This window comes from Corylus avellana, chromosome ca4 (genome assembly GCF_901000735.1).
Source record: "Corylus avellana chromosome ca4, CavTom2PMs-1.0".
Lineage (NCBI taxonomy): Eukaryota > Viridiplantae > Streptophyta > Magnoliopsida > Fagales > Betulaceae > Corylus > Corylus avellana.
The window spans coordinates 12,172,777-12,195,738 of NC_081544.1; the positions used below are offsets into that span (position 1 = coordinate 12,172,777).

The 22,962-nt window shown below is 36.2% G+C and overlaps 1 protein-coding gene across 2 annotated transcripts; it reads right to left on the minus strand.

Moving 5' to 3' along the window:
• Positions 1-12,591: 12,591 nt before the first annotated feature.
• On the minus strand, positions 12,592-20,724 carry LOC132178769 (uncharacterized). 2 transcript variants are annotated; one of them, XM_059591315.1, is made up of 6 exons: positions 18,662-20,724; positions 18,418-18,580; positions 14,820-14,983; positions 13,565-13,823; positions 13,030-13,138; positions 12,592-12,927 (listed from the first exon to the last, which is right to left on the minus strand). In XM_059591315.1, the coding sequence occupies exons 1-5, from the start codon at positions 20,260-20,262 to the stop codon at positions 13,031-13,033; spliced, it is 2,295 nt and encodes a 764-aa protein (XP_059447298.1). In that variant the 5' UTR covers positions 20,263-20,724; the 3' UTR covers positions 12,592-12,927; position 13,030. The 2 variants fall into 2 exon arrangements, with proteins under 2 accessions (XP_059447298.1, XP_059447297.1); XM_059591314.1 differs by having other exon boundaries at positions 12,592-13,138.
• Positions 20,725-22,962: the final 2,238 nt, after the last annotated feature.

Genomic DNA, 22,962 nt, shown 5'->3' on the forward strand with positions numbered 1-22,962 from the left:
CCATAAATATTAAAAATTGGTTAAAAATTGGACACATGTCATAATTTTAAACCTCCATTTGTCAAAATTTTAAACAATCTTGGCTAGTGATTTGTGACATACGATACTATTAAATATTAAGAGAAATGCTAGGGGTCAATAAGTTCTTCATATATAGCCCATATTCCCTTACAATCAACCATTGGATTTCTAGACTTATGTAGATCCCATATAAGTTAATGGTGGACCTCACAAATCCAATAGTTGATTGTAAGGAAATATGAGCCAAATATGGGAAACTTATCAACCTTTAGCATTTATCAAATATTAATGATTGTTTAATAATTTGAAATATGTCAAAATTGTAAGCTTCCACTTGTCAAATTTTTAAACAATCTTCGCTAGTGATTTTGTTATATTTCAAGACAGAAATTTCCTCCAAACTAGTATGAAGGAAATATCATTCAACCCATGTAAAATAGTGTCAAGTTTCTATAAACATTTAAAAGGCACATTAAATTTGGTCTAAGTTAGTAAACTGCTATTAATGTGCCTTTTAAATGTTTATAGACACTTGACACTATTTTACATAGGTTGGAGGATAGTTTCTCCAGACTGGTTTGGAGGAAACTTCTGTCCTTATTAATGGGTTTCCATTATAATTCTAAGTCACCTAAGGATGAAATTGATGGAAAGTTGTGGCTCATTTAACAATTTTAGCCACTTTAGGAGCATTAACATCCGGCTCAATAAATATTTAGCTAAAAACCTACATTGTTTTTTTTTTTTTTTTAAACTGAAATATGAGGATTTCATTGATTAAAGATCACGAGCATAAAGCTCTGCAAAATCATAGTCACATGCTATGAGGTTACAGAATCATAGATACAAACAAAAATTCTTACAATCAAATGCTATCAATAACTTCAATCTTCCGCTAACCATATACAAATACAGTTAAAGAGTAGATATGCTCCAAGCAGACTAGATCTAAGACATGGGTAGCCAAATTTCCTAACAAAATTTCTTTAAACCGGCCGCGAGAGATAGCCCTTCACACTGAAATATCCAGGCCGTGAGAAATAACTTCTCACACCTAATTATTCCTCTTCGCTCATGAGGGCAAATCTAGAGAGAAGAAACCTTTTATTCAAAAAAAATAAAAACATAAAAAATAAATAAAAAATAAAAATAAAAACATAAATAAACAACCAGTAAGCAACAACAGCGGCCAGAGAGGAGATGAACGGTACAACACGGTGGAAGGTTGACGGACACATAGCAGAGAGGCCGAAGTTGCTGATCTGGTCGAAGAACACCTACAAACATAAAAAATTAAAAATTAAAAATAAAAAAATAAAAAAATAAAAAAAGGCGGGGGGGGAGGAGGGGGGAGGGAGAAGTAGGAGCGGGGAGTAGAAGTAGAAGGGGAGAAGGGGAGGGAGCAGATTTGCTCCCTCCTCCTCTCAGATATGTTTTCTATAATGCTAGAGAATTGGAATGTCACATTTCTTCTATTTTAGCTACCCATTTTTTTAAAGCATCCATATCCGACTCTACATTTTAGTTATTTACTTTCACTATTTCATTTAAATATCCTTTTTCTATTCTTTCTTTATTATTTCTTCAAGAATTATATTTTTAAATATCAAGCTTATCTAAACGGTAATATTTTCTTCAATTAAATTATCATTTAATTTACATTCAATAAATGGTCATTTCAATAGCAAGCATTCAATAAACCTTTCAACAATAACTAAGAAATTTTTAGGGTTTTCTCACTTTCTCTCTAGCGTTGCAGCCTAGGTAAGCTCCCTCCCCCATGGTGAGGGGAGGAGGGATGGCCATTTGTTGCCTCCCCCCTCCCCCTCGCCTGCCCGTGCACTGGGTGCCAGGAGTTTACTTTATGTCTCTGGCCCAGGTTGCCTCCTCCCTACCCTTTCTTTGCCGCCCCTTCCTCTTTGTTCCCCTTTTTTCCTTGGCGGGGCTCTCTGTTTTGTTTTGTGTTCGCCGCCGATCTCCTCCGCCCGCTCTGCCGCCCACCGTCCGATGCTGGGTCTTTCCTCGTGCCCCTCCAGCGATGAGCTTCAACATCCCCTGCTACGATTGTTTTCCGACCAGCTGGCGATCGGTTTTGCCACCCTCTGTCCACTGTTTTGGGCTTTTTCCGTGTCCCCACCGCGTCGAGTTTCCATCGTTCCCTTCCGGTGTTAGTTTTCAGCGAGTACACAATCGGCATCCACGCTGCGTGTGCCTGTTCCCGTTTGTTTTATTTTCCTTGTATTGTCTTTGTTCATGTTTTTTCCCCGTATGCATTTCATTCCTGTTATTTGCTTGTAATAAGGCCCTGCCTCTTTGGTTCGCCCACGTTTTATTTCGGTTTTCTTGCTTCTGTTTTGTAATAAGGCTTGCCACTTGATCTGCCTGCTTGGATGTGAACTGAACTTTGGTCCAGATCTTTTAGGTCGTGGATGTGAATTTTAGTCCAAACCTTTGAGTTGTGGACGTGAACTTCATCCTGGCTTTTGGGTCGAGAAGGAATTTGCGCTACCTATGCATTGGATTGCGTCTGTCTTATGCAGATATGTTATTTCAACTAAAAACTAGTCATAGGTTAGCGAAGGTTTTAGGTGATGTTGTATCCTTATAGCTTCGGCTATAATTTGCATTTTCAAGGCTTTGTGCTCCTGCGATGTAAGAGTTTATGCTCGTGATTATTATCAATGAAATTGGAATGTATTTCTTTCAAAAAAATAGACCTTTCAACATCGCACCTAGATGATTCACATCCCTAATTTGACTCAATGCATGTAATCAACATAAAACAAAAACAAAAAAACAAAATAAAACCAAGCATCCAGATCATGGGTGTGTTTGAGAGAGCGAAACACGGTACCTTGCAGCAGGAGTAGGAGTTGAATGACAACAGTGCGACAATGGAGATGAACGAGAGAAAAGGAGGCTTATTTTTTATTTTATAGGAGAGGAGATAAAATCATTTTTATTAGAGGAGAGATGAATGAACGAATTTTTTATTATATAAGATATAGATTGTTGAGCTATAAATGAACTCTAAATAAACTCTACTTGAATTGCTTTGAATTGCATCCACTCTTGGTGGTTCGTATTAATATATATAATCATACAAGAGTCCTTGTTACAATGAAACTTAGATACACAAAGATGAAGAGATAACTATTGAAGAGAATAGATAAGAGATGAAATTCAAATATATAGAGATAAGAGATAAGAGATGATAATGAAATCTAATTACAAACAATAACTACTTGGAATTATCTACAAGTTTTGAATGTGAGAGTCCGAGATTATCTTGTGTTCTAACATCCCCTTCAAGTGCAACGGGGAAGCATGAACGTTGAGCTTGTGACATAGAAATTGAAAACGAGTCGCCGGTTTGGTGAGAACATCTACAAGTTGATCTTTACTAGGGATAAAACGAATCTGAAGACTTTTGTCGACCACTCGATCTCGAACAAAATGGAAGTCAATTTCAACATGTTTGGTACGCGCAAGAAACACTGGATTGACTACAAGGTATGTGGCACCAATATTGTCACACCATAGGATTGGTGTGGTTGGGAGATTAATGCCAAGATCTCTAAGCAGAGATTTGATCCACATGACTTCAGCTACTGCTTTAGCTACAGCCTTATATTCGGCCTTAGTACTTGACCTAGAGACAGTAGGTTGTTTTCTTGAGTTCCATGAGATAAGATTAGTTCCGAAAAACACATAATAAGCACCAGTGGACTTTCGATCATCTGGGCACCCCGCCCAATCCGTATCTGAGAAGGCATCAATTGTGTATACACTATTTTTGGTTAGAACTAACCCATGAGTAATAGTGTGTTTAAGATACTTGAGAATTCGTTTGACTCCTTGCCAGTGAAGTTTCGTAGGTTTGTGCATGAATTGAAAAACTCTGTTCACCGAGAACACAATGTCCGGACGTGTCAAGGAAAGATATTGAAGTGATCCAACAGTGCTCCGGTATAAGGATTCATCTTTTATAGGATCGCCTTCGAAAGCTGAGAGAGTGATTGAGGATGACATGGGAGACGAAATTGGCTTTGTTTCATGCATGTTTATGCGTTTCAGCAAGTCTGAAATATATCTCTATTGTGAAAGCAGCATCTCTTTCTCAAGCTGTTGAACCTTAACTCTAAGGAAGTAATAGAGATCACCAAGGTCTTTCACTGCAAAATCTATTCGAAGTCGTTGAAGCGATTCTTCAATAGCTGCCACGTGAGAAGCTGTAATAATAATGTCATCCACATAGATTAAAATAAACATAGTAACTTCCTCAGTTTTAAAGATAAATAAAGAAGAATCTGCTTTTGAGGCCACAAAACCAAGTGATATAAGTTTGGTACTAAGGTGTGAGAACCAAGCACGTGGGGCCTGTTTTAATCCATAAATGGCTTTGTTTAACTTACAGATGTGATGTGGTAAGGATGGATGAGCAAAGCCTAGCGGTTGACTCATGTATACTTCTTCTGATAGAAACCCATGTAAGAACGCATTTTTTATATCAATTTGCTTGATGGGCCAGCTCCTTGAGTATGCCACTGAGAGGACAGTCCAAATTGTTGTTGGTTTCACAACAGGACTAAAGGTTTCTCCAAAATCAATGCCTGCCTGTTGGTGAAAACCTTTTGCAACTAACTGGGCTTTGTGTCGTTCTATCGTTCCATCAGCTTTGCATTTGAGTTTAAAAACCCACTTACAACCTACCACATTATTGGTTGTGCTTGGAGGAACAAGAGTCCATGTATTGTTGCTGAGAAGGGCATTAAATTCTACTTGCATGGCATTTCTCCATTCTGAAGATTTCACAGCATTAGTAAAACATGTAGGTTTGGTTAGATTGGTGTCTAGAACCGAGATAAAAGCCTTTGGAAGGGGATACCATATAGTCCCATCAGCAAGTTGCTTGGGCTTATAAATTTGGTTTTGTGCTGTTGTGACGATGGCATGTGTTTGTGTAGATGCAGGTGGTGAGGTAGTATCATTTCTCAACATAGAATCAGCATTTACACTAGATGAAGTGTTCGGTGATGATAATGGTGATACTGGAGGACTTTCTATGGAGGATGATGAGATTTGTGGTGATGAGTGAGTCTTGGGTCTAGGGATGGAAGGTGTATCCATAGAAGAGGATATATTTGAGGATGGGGAAATTGACGTGGATTGAGTGGAAGGAGACGGTAACTATGAAAAAATTTGAACAGTGGGTAGTGGAGTGGAGGAATTGGATGTGTCTCTAGATGGTGAATTGAGAAAGGGGAATTGAGATTCATGAAAAGTTACATCTCTTGAAATATAGAAACGACCCGATTCTTTGTGAAAACAACGATAACCTTTGTGTTGAGTACTGTACCCTAAAAACATGCATGGTGTAGAAAGAAAATTAAATTTATGGGTGTTGTAAGGTCTAAGATTAGAAAAACAGGCACACCCAAAAATTTTGAGAAAATTATAATCTGGAGGAGAAGAGAATAATTTTTCAAATGGAGACTTGTGTTTTAACACAGGTGTAGGTAGACGATTAATGAAATAGCATGCTGTCAATTGACATGCTTCATCCCATAATTGTTTTGGAACACCACTATGGGAAAGTAAAGCAAGGGTGGTGTCAATAATATGATGATGCTTGCGCTCAACACATCCTTGATGTTGATGAGTATGAGGACAAGATAGATGATGATTTATGCCAATTGATTGAAAGTATTTTGTAAGAGGACAAAATTCATCTCCCCAATCTAATTGTACACTTTTGATTTTGGTATTGAATAAGCGCTCAACCATGGATTGAAACTTAAGAAAGGTGGACATAACATCAGATTTATTTTGAATTGGAAAGAGCCAAGTAAATCTAGAAAATGCATCCACAAATGAGACATAATACCGATTCCCATTTATTGAAATAATAGGGGATAGTCCCCAAACATCTGAAAAAAATTAAATCTAAAGGATTACAAAATTTAGTGCTGGAATTGTAAAACGGTAGCCGATGTCGTTTGGCAACCAAACAAGCGGAGCAAGGTGGAAGAGCTTTATTTGTGGTAACTGGAAGAGTGAATTTAGCTAAAATGTGTTGAACGACACGAAAAGATGGATGACCCAAACGTTGATACCAGTGAGTCGCAGATGTACGTTCACCAATTAAGGCATGATTTATTGACGACTGGGGAGATGACTTCAGGAATCGGTAGAGACCATTCTTAAGTTGGCTGTGATGAAGAGGAATCTTTGTTCGGCAATCCTTAATAACAAAATAAGATGAATGGAATTCAAAGAATACATCATTATCATGAGCAAATTGACGAGCAGACAATAGATTTTTACAAATTTTAGGCAGTAAAATTTGTTTAAGCAAAAAAATACAACGAGGAACGGATAGTGTTGCTAATCCTATATAAGAAATAGACCAACCTGAACCATTACCTATGCGAACAAGATCTGGGCTGTGATACTCCTCCGATGTGAGATTGAGGTTGTTCATCCCATGAGTTAGATGATGAAATGCGCCCGTGTCCAGATACCAATCCTCATCCGAATTGACTGATGGAGAGGAGTAGAGAGCATGTGTAGAAGTGTCTGATTCATTCTGGAATGAGGCATCAAAACGAGAATAACAGCGAGCTACAAGATGACCCGTTTTGCCACACAACTGGCAAACATGACAGGTTGAAGCAGATTGGTTGGAGAAGAAGGACCCACGTCCACGGGCTGGAAAAGAAGTGCGACCACAGTATGCTTGACGTCCTCCAGTGAACACATTCCTCCCACGGAATCCTCTTCCACGTGGTGTGTTGGACCGGTTAGAATAATTTGCAAAGGGAATAAGCATCTCGGCAGTGGGCATATTTTGCTCAATCCTCATCTCATGAGCCAATAAATGGCCATATATTTCATCCATAGATAAGGGATCTACCCTTGTGGTAACATATGTGACAAAAGGATCATATTCAGATCCTAGTCCAGCAAGAAGAAAAGATACGCTCTTAAAATCATTGAGAGGTTGTCCGGCAGCAACAATAGTATTACTCAGAATCTTGATCTTCTGAAAATATTCAGTGATGGAGGATTGACATTTCTTTGACGTAGCAAGTTGATAATGAGTCTGCATGATTCGAGGACGAGATTGCGAAGCGAACATGTTGATCAAGGCTACCCAAAGGTCACGGGCAGTAGCACATCCCACGGCATGAACGACATATGGTTCGGTGAGTGTGGAAATTAGAATACTCAATATCATTTGATCTTTCTGAACCCACTGCATGTAGTTAGGGTTGAGGATGGTCTCCGGCACGTCTGCTGCAGTATTGGGGTTGGGAATTGTTTGCTTCGGTGGTGGAGTTGTGCCATCCACAAAACCGTAAGCATCTTGGCCTCGGAGAAAAGCCAGAATTTGTGTGTGCCATGAGGTGAAATTATCCTTGGATAATTTGATGTAGAGAGTATGAGACATATTTGGTATGGTGTATAAGGGAGCCGGATTCAAAGGTGGTGGATTGACAGGTGGTAATGGATTGATAGGTGGTGGTGGCTGATTGGAAGGTAGATGTGGTGATGGTGGTGCACTTATGGAGGTAGAAGAAATTTCGGCTTCTGTCATTGAGCTAGACGTTAGTCTGTTTATACTTTGATACCATAAACGAACTCTAAATAAACTCTACTTGAATTGCTTTGAATTGCATACCACTCTTGGTGGTTTGTATTGATATATATAATCATACAAGAGTCCTTGTTACAATGAAACTTAGATATACAAAGATGAAGAGATAACTATTGAAGAGATGAAATTCAAATATACAGATATAAGAGGTAAAAGATGATAATGAAATCTAATTACAAATAATAACTACTTGGAATTATCTACAGGTTTTGAATGTGAGAGTCCCAAATTATCTTGTGTTCTAACAAGCTACAATGCTCAGCAAACTTGCTGAGCACTGTAGTTGTTAAGAGCACTTACATCCGGCTTAACAAATATTTATCTAAAAAATACAATTTTCTATTTTAACTATCAACTTTTTCAAATCACATACATCCAGCTCAACATTTTAGCTATTCACTTTTACTTTTATATTTAAAATATTATTTATTTATCTACTTTTCATATTCCCAAAGAAGAGAGAGAGCAAGATTACTTTTATTATTAATATAAATAAGGATTTGTTGAGCTACAATGCCCAGCATTGTAGCAGCTCAACAAATCCTTAGTCATTTTATTGAGCCGGATGTGGAGCATTTTTTGTTACATTGCTAGTTAAAATAGCAAAAAAGTTAATTTGTTGAGGCCAATGTGACAATTGGTTGGCTACTTTGTTGAGCCAGATGTGAATACTCTAAAACCATTTAAAATGTTAAATTTTGGTTATTGGAGAGGTAATATTTTTATTTTAACTGCATTATCTAACAATTTTTTTCTTTAATGCTGATACTTATTATTGTCATTGGAAATTTGGAATATTTAGGCTTAAGAAAGTTCATTTAGCTCTAACTTATTTATTCCTCTAACTCTCACGCTTCCTTTCAATGACTATATTATAATTAATTTTTTTTAAAAAAAAAAAAAAAAAATTTGAAAAAACGTCTTAGAAAATAATAGCAAAAAATATGAATAATAATAATGAAAAAAAAAAAAAAAAAAAAAAAGATTATAAAGGAGTTCTTTTATTATTATTATTCAATGCATGAGAGGGGGAAGGTTATAGAGGAGTTCATTATATTCAAATAACTGTTGATTTATGCCCTATGGAAATGGTTGGATTGATGGAATTAAACCAACATTAAACAATAAAAAACAATCATAAAATACTATGTGTCACAGATTTAGCCACCACTAAACACTTGTATATATTAAATTTTGGTTCTTTTTCAAGGCTAGGTTGAAAAATTAATATATTTTTGCTACCCTTGGGGATATAATTATATAAAGAGCATTTGAATATTTAGGCTTAAGAAGATTCCTTTAGCTTCGAGCTTAACTATTTCTACTTCAATTCTTTAGACTTTTTTTTCAATGACTATAAACGAAAACAGTTTTACCAATATTCAAAGCTTATCCTGTAGATTTACTAGCAAACAAATTATTTTACTTTATCTATTTATTTTCATGATTCCTCAGGTTCAATGTTCGCGCTAATATGTCATTCATGTGTAACTTTTTTAATCCTTGGTGGATCGAATTAAAGCAACATTAAATCACAACATAAAAAGCTTTTTTAATTTGTTATGTATAGCCTTTTTAAAATTATGTAACCCAACTTAAAAACCCGATTTTTTTTTTTTTTTTTTGGAATAATCATCGCATTCTCATTAGATAAAATCAAGAAGATTGAGCATGTTGCTCCATCAAAATAATATCTTGAATACAATCAAAAACCTTATTGATCCATATCTAGTTTATTTCCGCCATAGTGGCTATTTTGGAAAGAACATATGCCGCTTGATTCCCTTCCCTACCAACAAAAGACACTTGCCATTGAGGAAAACTCCTCAATTCAGCTTTAATATCTGCCACCATTAAGCCCTTCCTGCTCCAATCTTCTCCCATAGAATTTACCCCGTCCACCACAAGTTGTGCGTCACCTTCAAAGAGCACCGATTGGAGACCCAGTGTTTGACACAAACGAATAGCCATCAAAACTACCCCAGCTTCTGCTAGAGTTGGATCAAGATTACCCCTCGTTGTCTTACACTGTGCTGCCAGTACCATCCCCCTACCATCCCGCACCACTGATCCATAGCCCAGCCACCCCTTCATTTTATTCACCGAAGCATCACAGTTCACTTTCATCCACCCACCAACAGGAGCAGACCATCTCTGCGGTCTTGGGTCTTCAATTAGAAGATTTGTCACCTCCTTTTGTCCCGACGCCAAAGTAAACTCATCAATACCTTTTGTGGTTCGCTGTACAAGTATATTAGGGTGTACAAAGGAGCCCCCATGCACCACTTCGTTGCACCTCAACCAGATTCGACGAGCGATCCCTACAAATTGAACTGTCTCCTCCATAGAGCATTTTTCAAAAACATCTTCAACAATCTGCAGAAAACCTGCACCCGAAGCTGTACTCTTCTGTAATTTCTTAGGTCCCACACACCACACATCTCTAGCAGCAGAACATTGCCAGAGGGTATGACAAGCAGTTTCCTCTTCTAGTCCGCATATAGGACATAAGTAATCTTCAACTATCTTCCGACGGTATAAATTCTGCTTGGTAGGTATTAGGTAAACTTTCATGGCATGCTCGCCAAAGAAAATTCTTCTCCACATTGGAAATTTTCAGTCCCCATATCTGCTTCCAAACCATACCGATTCCCCCTTGAGAAGAACTTTCGGCTACCTCTAGTGCTTCCAGCTCCCTTTGAATATAGTATGCACTCTTCACAGAGAAGAGTCCATTTTTTGTTCCCCTCCATATACACACATCATCACGTGAGGAGGCACTAACCGGCATGGACAGAATGAGTTGGACATCCTCCTTAGAAAATAAAGTTTCCAACAAAGAGAGCTTCCACCATCATGTGTCCCCATCTATGAGTTCATTCACAGTAGCATTTGGGTCCAAAAGAGTTGGCCTCAATTGCACCATAAAAGTCGAGGAAAGGGGTAGCCATTTGTCCTTCCAAATTCGAACCTTCGACCCATTCCCAATCCGCCATATCAAGTCCTCTTTTAGGAAGCTACATGAGCTATAGATGCTTCGCCATGCAAAAGAGGGTCGGTTGCCAAGCGTGGAATCTAGGAGATTACACCCCTATAATGATAGGGTGAAGTGGCAGTTTCTTGCAGAATCTATGAGACATATGGGGTTTGCAACACGCTGGATTCAGTTGATCATGATGTGTGTGACAACGGTTCAATATGCAGTTTTGGTGAATGGGAATCCGAGTGGGTGTATTCAACCTACAAGAGGATTAAGGCAAGGGGACCCCATCTCACCTTACTTGTTTCTTATTTGTGCGGAGGCTTTGAGTTGCATGGTGTCGGAGGCAAACAGGGTGGGATCGCTTACGGGTGTCCCAACTTCTAAAAATGGACCCCGAGTAAGCCATCTCTTTTTTGCGGATGACAGTTTACTTTTTTGCAGGAGTACCATTTCTCAATGGAACCATTTGACCCAACTTTTACAGAGATATGAAGCGGCCTCGGGTTAGCGGTTGAATTGCAACAAAACGGCTATATTCTTTAGCAATAATACCTCCCATGAGGACAAGAGGCAAATTGTAGAATTGGCTGGGATTCAGGTCATGCAACGGTATGACACCTATTTAGGCTTACCGGCCTTGGTAGGACGATCAAGAATGGCGGCTTTCAAGAGTATTAAAGATAGGGTATGGAAGAGATTGCAGGATTGGAAACTAAAATTCCTCTCCCAAGCGGGAAAGAAAATCTTGTTAAAGGCAGTCATTCAAGCAATTCCAACATATGGTATGAGCGCCTTTCTTCTACCAAAATCTTTGTGTATGGAGATAAATTCTCTTATGCAAAATTTCTGGAGGAGGCATCAAGATCATAAAAGGGTACATTGGATGAGTTGGAGTCGTATGGGGAGGTCAAAGAAGGATGGCGGGATGGGTTTCCGTGATTTTAGGAGTTTCAATATAGCTCTTTTGGCCAAACAAGCATGGCGACTGTGGCACTCACCAAATAGCTTCCTTGCCCAAATTATGGAAGCTAAATAAAAACCCGATTCAATTTTAAATATGCCACTTGTCAAAATTTTGAGCAATACTCTTATGTGATATATATATATATATATATATCAAAACAGACACTGTCCAATTCGGCTTGTGGTGGTAGGGATTTTGATTGGTATACCAGGTTTTATATGACTTTCTTGAAGCAAAGCTTCATTTTGATTTGTTAACGAGTTTGATTGAGTCTCTTGAAGAGCATGACCTAAAGAAGCCTGATCAGTAAAACTAGCAGGCAAGGCTGGAATCAGCTACAGTAGATGGGAAGGTAAACCCTTTTAGTATAAATTATTTGTTTGAATAGTATTTTTTTTTTTTTTTTTTTTTATATGTCCATACAAGGGAATGTGAGGAAAGATTCAAATTAGTATCTTTCGCCTCATGAGACGTGATCCATGGCCGATTGGACTACTCCTTGAGAACTGTTTGAATAGTAATAAGATGTAATTGATGTGATATAAAAGTGAAATAAGATGTTAACTTTTGTGATAAAAGTAATTTTGGAAAGATGATTTTTTTTTTTTTTTTTTTTTGGAAAAGCGAAGAAAAAAAAATGGGAAGGGGAAGGGGTTGCCAAACAAGGCCTTCGACCTCCAGTTATGCATTGCCAATATTTCTCAAACTATTGCTATTTGGTAAGACTCCAATATAACTGCGGATGAAGTGACAATTAAAATAGACTTTTGGATCAGGAATTGTAAAAAAAGAAAAAACAAGCCCTAATTTTTACTACCACGTCATCCAGTTATATGATAGTTGTACAAGAGTTTACTCAATAGAATTGCTCTATTTCTCACGTTAAGCCAAATTCAGATGAGAGAGTGAAAATTAATTTGACTTTTTTCTAACATTCGGAAAGTAGAGGAATTTTCACGTGCAAGGGGGAGGACATACATCATGGATTCATCAATCTGAAGGGAAAATTATTGAGAAAGCATCCGCATTATATTTGTACAGAAACAGAAACAGCAACCGAATCCTAACATTCTATACACTGTACAATCAAATACAGTGAAAATTCCACAATAAGCAGAGTGCTAATATCCAAAACATAGATCAACAACACAACAGAATAGTACATGAGATTTGGAACTAAACTGGAAGCAAAATTGCATCTTCCCGACTCAGCGGAGCACATGGAGTGTATTTTATGCAGCCCTGATAAGACAAACTCTTTGTCTGGTTACCAGCATCAGACTTTACAGTTCAGATTTTCTATATATATATATATGGCAATGATAGTGGAAGAGTTAACATGATAGTAAGTAATTGTGTAGAACAACAACAGTAATTCAAACGGAGGAGATGAGAATTTACATCACTTTTTCGAAAACTTCTGAGAGCAAATCCTCTTAGAATATGGGCTGTTGCTCGAAATTGCTTTGTGGGACTCGATTGCTTCAACCAATAAATTGTGGATAGGACCCTAGTTTATAAGGAAAAATCACGACATTATTAAAGGATAAAATGACCAAATTCCTAGATATGGGAACTAAGACTTTTAGAAACACCTTGCTTCTGATATACATGGCATGAAACAGAATATTAGGACTCGTTGATGATTAGTACCAATTTTTTAATGAAAAATTTAGATGACATGACAATATTGAAGTAATCTTATGACCCTTTTTAATGAGCTAATAGACTTCTTTTCTTCCCTTTCAGAAAACACTGTTGGAACCAGATTTGTTCCATAATAATCTACTCATCTCTCTTGTGGCTTTTTTATGCCATCATCTTAGTGGGATAGTTAAGTGTTTGCCAGAAAGAGGGGGCGGAACCATAACAGTACCTACCAAAAGAAATTAAAAATAAATAAATAAAAAATATTACAGGGAGTTGATTCCCATACCTCAGAAATTCGAAGAGCTGTTTGAACAACATAGTTTGCATGTGGATCTTGAAGTAACTGTTCAAAATGAGAGACAGAGAGCAATTCTTGAATGATTCTTGATCGGCTCTCATAATTAAATACATCAAGACATTTTTCAACCACATGGCTGCTGAACTTCTGTGTTGAAAGGTGGACATAGTGCCCCTCAAATTGAGAGGTCAAAGTTGAGGTGGCAGAAGGGATTCTTAACTCCAAGATAAACTGAACAACATAATTTCTGCAAAAAAGGAACACAGAACTGTACTAAGAAGAAAGGGTAGAACCAAAAAGAAAGGAAAAAAAAAAGCATCAAAACTTTGAAGAGTTAACATGTTGCACGGATCCACTTTACAGCAAACCATTATCCTGTGATGAGAAAGTAATGAACAAACATTAAACCCAACATATTTGTCTCTTCTTTTCAACAAAAGTTCAGGAGCACAAGGTTCTAGCTCTAGATATGTTTTTCCTTCCAAGGAAAGGCCAGCGGTAGAAAAGGTGCTCTATTAAAAATTTGCTGCCAATACACCAATACAAGCTCAGCTTACTCACAAGCACCCACAGGTGCAGCAGAAAAGGTAGGGTTAGAAGAGGGGGAGAAAGAAATGTTGGTAGGTGGTGTGTTATATGAACAAAGTTATGAACCTCAAAGCTCAGTTTTTCATTGAGCTTTACGGCTGCATTATCCCCCAAGTGCATGTCCACAAGGAGAGGTCAAATCTACATAAATAAACCTTACAGTAATAAGTAACTGTTTCTCAAATTCATTTGCATGGTGATTTACGCCATTTTATTACATTGATTCCACCAAGATGATGATGATCATTATTACAAACAAAATAGGGCTTGGATTGGAGTATTATAAAGAATCTATTGCGCGAAATTACTAATAGATTATATTCTTTCAATAATTTTACTAGAGCTCTGACATCACCGTTAGCTTAGTAGTAAACACATGCTATACACAAAAGGTCCTGGGTCTAAAAGCCAGGCATATCTTTCTAGTTAGCATGCCTGCCATATTTCCAATTCACAGAAAGTTTCATCATCCAATGTGTAACCTTATATTCATCACAGTTATCATGAATTGAAGATGGTTCAACTGTACCGAGAAAAACTTAAACATGGATCTCTGATTGAGTTGATAGCAGAACAAATTAATTTTTCTTGATAAGATTGTCAGCAAAAATAGTATTGAGTAAGTATTAAGAGTGGCTATTTTTCTATTCATTACCCATACGCATCTTGAGCAAGAAGAAGTCCATTGGCAGATATTTCAGCAATTAAGTTGTCTTGATGCTCCCCAATCGAATGACTTATGCATCTTTGCAGAACACAACATCCATGTCGATGAGTCGCAATGTCAACACAATACTTCGCAGCAGCAACAAATATAAACTGCCAAACATAGATATAAGAGGAAAGTGTGAACTACATATAAGAGAAAGTTGACGTAATAATACGTTGCAAACAAGATTATGATTCTAAACACTATATTATTTTATTTTTCTTTTAAAACAAATATGAAAATCAAGGGCATGGGGGAGGGTCTATGACTCTAAACACTAACAAGCTCATCTTAACGCTGATACTACTATTAAGAGTGGCCTTCTAATGCTACTCTATTCTGAATTTTTTGTTTTCAGTCAAAGAACAAATAAAGGCCTTCTAAACTCATGCATTCATAAGCAATAAGGACACCAACTTAAATCAGAACAGAATTTTCAATTCTGGAGCAAAAAGTCAATTATATTTTCAGGTAAGCAGTCACCATTTTTAATGCTACACTTAATAAAAATCATTCCGAGACTGATGAACTAAGAAACTAAATTAGATTGCCTTTCGGGGCAGTTGAACTCCATTTTTTACAATGATACAAGGTATTCATCACTTTATGTTGATACTACTATCTCCACAATCAAGTATCTGTCTGACACAAGGCAGTGCCTTTACTGTATGTTAAAATTAAAGACACTTCTTGAGTTTTTTAGTTAAAATTCATCAGGCAATGATTATGTATGGCTTTAAACAAAGCGTATATGACCCTGAAATGCAATATCACTTCAACCAAATATCACACAGCTGATCATTGTGTCCCATTGATTGCTAGAAAGAAATTGCAAACTTGTCTTTTGTGTTTTTAACATAAAATGGCAGCATCCAGTAAAATTTCTGGCCAAACTAACCAAAAAATGAACATCCGTATCCTTTTTTTCATGCAACAAATTGTCAACATTCCTTTTTTAATAATTTAAATTTTTAACTTTAATTGCAAGTCAGTTAACGTAATATAAACTACTTGGAGACTTCGTACGAAACCATTATCCTATATCAGGTGATCCCTCATGGACCTCCTTGGTTTCAATGGCTAAGTTCATGTCTACCTACTTCTCCTATTATAGGCAACAGCTTGAAATGCATCCAAGATAGAGATGCTTCACAAAGGTCTCTGCTTGAAGAACCATCTACCAGCCACTGATTTCATCTTAAAATGCAATATCTTTGTCTTTTGGTTTACTTCACTTCTGCTTCAATGTGACCTCACAAGCTCAGTTTCAAATCTTGGCTTCATTACTTTTTCAACTTGACTTTCTTTCAAGTCTAATAAAACTATGACCAGAGCTACATTTACCAAAGCAACATTGAGATTTATTTTTTTGTCTGTGCATATTGCAGAGAACCAAAACGATATTCCACAAAATTATAATTATTATAATTATTATTTTCCGGGAAACCATGAAAAACACTCCCTTCACACAGGTTGGGTAAAGTTCGAGCTTTCATCCAAGGGCGTGGCCCCAACGAGTTGTTTACACTCGAGGGGGGTTGAACCTTAGCTTTGATGCTTTACTTAATTCAGATTCTTCTAGATGTTGCAACCCAATGTGAACCCCCATGACATGCTCTTTTCATGATAAGTAAGTTGTTTTGACCAAAAAATGCACCTCAATAGCAATTAGTGATATCATAATTTACCCTCAAATGACATGTTGCTTGAAAACCATATCATCAATAGTAGTGAGCAGAGATAAATTGGACCGACATAGCAGCCAACCCACTATATCAGTCAATCCAGCAACTAAAGTACGTGCTGATTTTTGGTCTACAAATTTTGCTATACTCGTTTACACTGCAAATTCTTAGTTTATAAAATTTTAATCTGGAATATATGCTAACAACAATGATATCAAACTTTAAAAAATAAAAAATAAAAAAATAAGAATAATAAAAATAAAAAATAAAAAATAAAAACCCAAAAGGTATTGGCCTTGATGATTATTGGGACTAAGAAAACAATGGATAACTTAGGAGAAAGCCAAAAAGCTTGTGATGGTCCTGCAAGTAGTTATAACTTATAAATGCTACATACTACCAAACAATTTAATAATAACTGCTCCCAAACACTCCAAATGCCTGATTGGTTAACTTAATTTTTTCTTCCCAAGTTACTATGAACTAAAAGCATTCATGAGATGGCAATGTAGAGGATTATCATAAAACGTTTAGGCATAATCATGGTCATCTGGATCTGCTAAGGTAGCTGAAATCTGATGATTTAAACATGTCATGTGTAAATGTAACAAAAGCAGAGGACCAGCAAGTCACTGTCTTAAATTATGTAGACTGTTGGACATTCTTTTCCACACCAATGACTAACCCTGACATGTGTTGTTATCGGTTCAATCTCACATGAGAAGAAAAAACCAAATAGTTCTGCACTCATAATTTAAATTTTACACGGGGTAAAATTAAAAGCACCTTCTTTTTTTTTTTTTCATGCGAATCTAATTCAAAAGAACATGCGTACATATAAACCCTATAAAACTAAGGGGGATGATGAAAAATAATTTCATTGCAGGTTTTTTCCTTTTCAGAAAACCCAGCCAAAATGGCAGTTTTCATAAGAATATTTTGTTATGAGATACAAGCAAACCTCATTTTGCGAATCACTTATTGAAGATTATTTGTAGAAAAAGCAAAATTGCATTCTCTTCCTTTGCTTTAAGTAAAGGCTCTAGCATTTATAGTAACAGGAATGCAGATGCTATCAATTATGTCAGGAATGAATGTCACAAATGAAGTGTTTCAGACAAACACAGGTAGCTTGTTATATAAAGCTGGAGGAAACCAATGAAGACTCATTGAGCATATTATGCTTATACATTACATTCTAACTTAACATCTGACAGGACTTCAGTTTTTAATTTGTTAATCATTATGAAAAGCTAAGATCGATATTCATTTATAAGAAATACAATGAGTTAATATATGAATAATATCACAAAACTACTCCTGATTCAGAAGACGAATCAACACCAAAGCTTAAACCATTGAGAGAAGGATGTTTTGACCTACTAACCATCTGTAGAATGAGAATGAAATTTCCAAGAACTGAATATTATTAAATGAATAAAGTACCATTATCCACGTCCATTCCAACAATAAAAACACGAGCATCACCACACAATGCAATGGAAGAAGATTCAATGATATTGAATTTTCCAGAACAGTTATAATCACAAGATGACATGAACATCATCATAAAAAGATGTTGTATGTATTTATCAACCAAATTGATATAAAAAAATTGGATGTTCATAAGGGGAAGAGAGTAAACTAGATCTTATGGGAAGCAAGACGAAGAGGTTTAAAGATGAACATGATGATTACTGATCATAAATCAATCCATAAGTTTATCAACAACTTTAAAGATATGAGCCAATTGGGTACTAAAGCATATTATAGATTGACGGACAACCAAGGACATTGAGCAGACGTTTAGGATACTATTATGTAAAACTCAAGCAACTTAGGAAGATTAAACTCTTCACCTTGTTATCTTCAATTCCAAGGCATTGCAAGCAACGCTGGACCACATGATTTCCATTCAGGTCCTTGATGAGAGAAAGAAATCCTGGTTCAAGGGCTGTTATAACCAGTGAAATCTCATGCCTGGTTTTGATGGTCTCTATCAGCTTCTGTACTACACGAGTGCTGATAGAAAGAAAAGAAACGTTAAAATAAACATAAACAAAGACAGATGAAAATGTAACATGTAATATGCTCATGACTTACCCATGAGTGTTTAAAGAGATTCTGACTAGCTGCCCTGGTTCTTCAGTTACCATGAGCAGGATCTGCTTTCTCTGTTCTTCATTACACACATCCAACAACTTCTGCATAAGGTAATTCCCAAATGGATTGACCATAAGTTCAACTACATGGTCAATGATCTCGTTGAATACTATGTGCACATCTTTTGGAGTACCCTCATCAAAAATCCTTTGCAAAAATCGACAACCATGCTGATCCCTTGCTAATAAATAAATGTACCCTTGAGCTTCTGCCAAGGAGTTAAAATTAGGAGGTAGAGAGGATGGGCAATGTACCCTAGCACTCCGAAAATTTTGACATATTCCTGCACTTTGGCGCCTGCTATCTAGCTGTGACCTTTCTAGATGCTTACTCATACCAATTTCATGTAAGCCACCCTTACTCTGACCCCTTGTATGATCGTATCCCCAGCTGACCGCATGATTTAAAGCCTCGCCTTGAATAATGAAGCTTTCCTCGCTAGTAAGAGACTCAAGACCAGCTTGTGGAATTCTAAGGTTAGAAGTTGCCCTAGTCCTCCCATTGGATGTCGGCAGGCCAAACGGTGGTATGCTTTCAACACTCAAATGAGGCCTTGGGTTAGTCAATCGAGGAGAATTGAGCAGATTAGGTAGACCTCTTTCTTCATCCAAATTCATCCCATCTTGTTTTGCATAGAATAAAGACTCAGTCATTGGATTTCCATTCAAAGAAGTGAGACTCGACACCGGACTCCCTCTAAGGTGATATCTACCTATCTGCTCCTTTGTTTTCTGCCCTGGAAAATTCATTGAGCTATTGCAGTAATTGAACTGAGGAAAAAAATGATCAGGCTGTCTGGGTAACAATCTTGGTCCCAATGAATTGCCCAATTTATATTCCTGCTGCCATCCTGACAATGCTGAACTCATCTGACCATCAAAACTCATAGCGTTGAATGGAACAGGGGATTGAAATCCCACATAATCAGAATTATAGCCCCCATGTTTATCAACATTGATTTGGTTACTCCCACTGAAAGAACAATCACGATACAGAAGTCTATCCTGGTCTCCCGATAAACCTCTCAAATTAGAAAAATCCTCTTGTCCATTGCCAATATACACTTTACTAAGGTTTCTACACAGACTCAGTTCATCAATCAAATTTTCATTGGTCTTCTTCCTAACAGATGAGTCGGGTATTTTAGAATCCAACCATAGTACATCTGGGTAATGGAAACTTCCACAGGGCATGAAGGGTTTGAGCCCTTCCAATGGAGGTGGGGTAGGTGATCCATTGTCAGAAAAAGTATTCCCACCGGAGCACAAGGTTGAGGAAGAGCCATCTGAATGCAAAGACAACCCACTAACGGGAGAGGAGGCATGTGCATACTTACAATGACATGACGGGTCATCATCATACATACCACACATGTTATGAATTTTCTGACTTATACAAGACCCATTCCCATGGCCAACATGATTATGAGCACTATTATGCTGTTGATGCAGATGATGATGATGATGATGATGATGGATATTGTGTGAAGTTGCATGAGGGATCTCATCCAACAGCATTTCAAGCTCCTCATCATTCTTCATGTTTTCTCCTATCTCAACTCTTTCAAATACCAAACAAACAAAAGAAAAACAACAACAACAACAAACAACAACAACAACAAAGGCACAAGCAACACAGAATGATACCACACACCTATCAAACCCTTCAATCCCCAGAATCAGAAATCCCACATCAGATATTGATTCGTATCGGCTAAACAACAAATACCCAGAAGAGATTACCACTTTTTATCATCTGGGTTTCGCTCAGAAATTGCAATGAAGGTGGTTTTTGATGTTGTCAGAGAATTTCAATCGCATTCATCCAATACAAATCATCTCATTTGGGTTTTGGGTTTTCTTTGAGAGAAGTTGTTGAAGCATGCAAAGATTGAAGGATTACATACGATTACCGAGGGACCGTAGATATACATACACTGCCTGTACGGTCTCTCACGCCATTAAAGCTGGAAGAGCAAGAGACGCTATATGGGCTCTCTATTAGAAAAATGAGAAATATATATATAACAACACAAAACAGAGCAAAGAGACACATACACACTATAGTGCGAGTCTTCACACTGTATTTAAAGCATTTACTTTTTTACTTTTCCACAATATTTTTTTTTTTATTTGAAAATCATGAAGCTGACACGCTTTAAGGATGCGTGCACCGCACGCTCAAAAGTGCCTGTGGGTCCCAGACAGTTCAACCCCGCAATGAACTTTTCTCTCATTTGAAGCGTAACTGCTTAGTGCTTGCCTGCTCGACGGCTTTTAGGTGCGTTAATTTCTTTTTATGCGGCGCGTGGGGAAAATATTATTTATTAATGAATATTAAATTTTGGAAGAATTTTTTTTTTTTTTTCTCTTTGATTTTTCTGTTATTCATATGATCATATCGATGAGTTTCAAACAACCCATTCCAAATTCCTCTCCTCTGGCTATCATAACGATTATCAATTTTTTTTTCTTTTTTAGGTTTTTATTTTATTTTGAAATGACTAAATTGCCCTCACTTTGAGATCCTTGCCATTACCAGTTTACCTTACCTTAATTAAAAATTAAAGTGGTTGAATCACTTTTTGGACGTCTTTTAATAATCATAATAAATCAAACCCAACACCAAATTAGCTCACATTTCCTTCATAAATTGTAATTTTTCTTTTTACTTAAAAAAGGATAATATGGATACCAATTACTACCTTTTATAGGTGAGTCATGTATAGAAGTAAGTGCAAATTTTCTTATATCCATGTCTTATTCTTTGTCACTATCCTTTCTAGTTTGATAGTATATTTTTAATTTTTTTTTTTTAAAAAAAAAAAAAAAAAAAAAGTTTGATGCTCAATTGACAATTCCCAGTCAGATATGTAGTAGGGACTTCTAAAATAATTTTTCAAAAAAAAAAAATTGATACTTAAAAAAAAAAAAAAAATTTAAAAAAGGCTTATTGAGGCATTTAACTTAGGTTTTAAGTTATGACATAATAATAAATAATGAATATTCACAACGTATCATCTTCACCTTTAATTTTGAAAATTAACAATTGAATGCATTAGAAAAGAAACCTCACAAAAATAGCATTATTTTATCTTCTTTTCTGCCAAAAAGGGACCATCTTCTTCCCTTGGAAGGCACTAGGAAGTAACCATGCAAGTTCCATAAGAAATGTCAGTATTTAATATGCACTTACCCTTTTTTTTCTTTTTTGAAAATTGTGGACTCGTTTGACGATACCTTTTAAAGTAACCGTTTTACGTTTTACCAAAATATTAACAAGCAATTCAATACACTTATAAAATAATTAAAATTATTTTTATATTTATGTCTCATTACAATAAAAAACCAACAAAAAAAAAAAACACGAATTAGGATTTTCTTCGGTTCATTTGAAGGGAGAGAATCCAATTATTTATATTTGAGGGTCATTTTAATAAAAATAAAAAAATAAAAAGAATATAAATACCTCTCAAATATCCCTTAAAAAAAAACACACTAAAAATATATAGGTGTATTAATTAAACGCGTTTTGGGTCAAATCATAATTAATGACTTTAATTATATTCGAATTATTCTCCTAGTTGATTTGAATGGGCAATTCCATATATGGCAATGGACTTAGACTATGGAATGGACCGTCTAAGTCTATTGCCAAAAATGAAGGTAATAAAGTGGAAGAAAAAGAAGACAAAAAAAAAAAAAAAAAGAGGAAGACCAAGACAACAAAAGAATGAAAACCATAGAAAAGAAAAACTCTCTTAATGACCTTTGAATTATCACGAGTTTTAAGGAAGACTTTTCAAATTTAAAAACTTTTAATTTTATTATTTGAACTTTCAATTTGATGCAATATACTCCATTTCATTAATTTTCAGTATTAACTTTAATGAAAATTGACAAAAATATCAAAATGCCCTTGATTTTCATATTTTTTTTAAAAGAAAAATAATTGTGTCACAAGGGTAAATTTGAAACTTTATATAAAATGATGGGCATAAAGGCCATTTAATCATGTTTAACACTAAAAATTGACGGAAGAGTACTTTGCATTAAATTAAAAGTTCAGAGATAAAATTAAAAACTTTTAAAATTGTGAAGTATTCTCAAAATGCATAGTAATTTAAACGTCTTTCCTAAAGTTTTCTTCAATTAAAAAAGAAAAAGAAAAAGCGGGAGGAGTTATGGACCTATGGTCATGGCCAACTCTTGGCTTTTATTGGTCAAAAATTTCTTGCTGCA

Excerpts from the sequence above, each read along its gene's own strand:
- LOC132178769 (XM_059591315.1), bottom strand. The coding sequence starts at position 20,262 with ATGAAGAATGATGAGGAGCTTGAAATGCTGTTGGATGAGATCCCTCAT. Across the intron at positions 18,581-18,661 it reads ATCTCTTTAAACACTCATGG|CACTCGTGTAGTACAGAAGC; the intron begins GTAAGTCATGAG and ends TCTTTCTATCAG. Across the intron at positions 13,139-13,564 it reads CAGCTCTTCGAATTTCTGAG|GGTCCTATCCACAATTTATT; the intron begins GTATGGGAATCA and ends CTTATAAACTAG.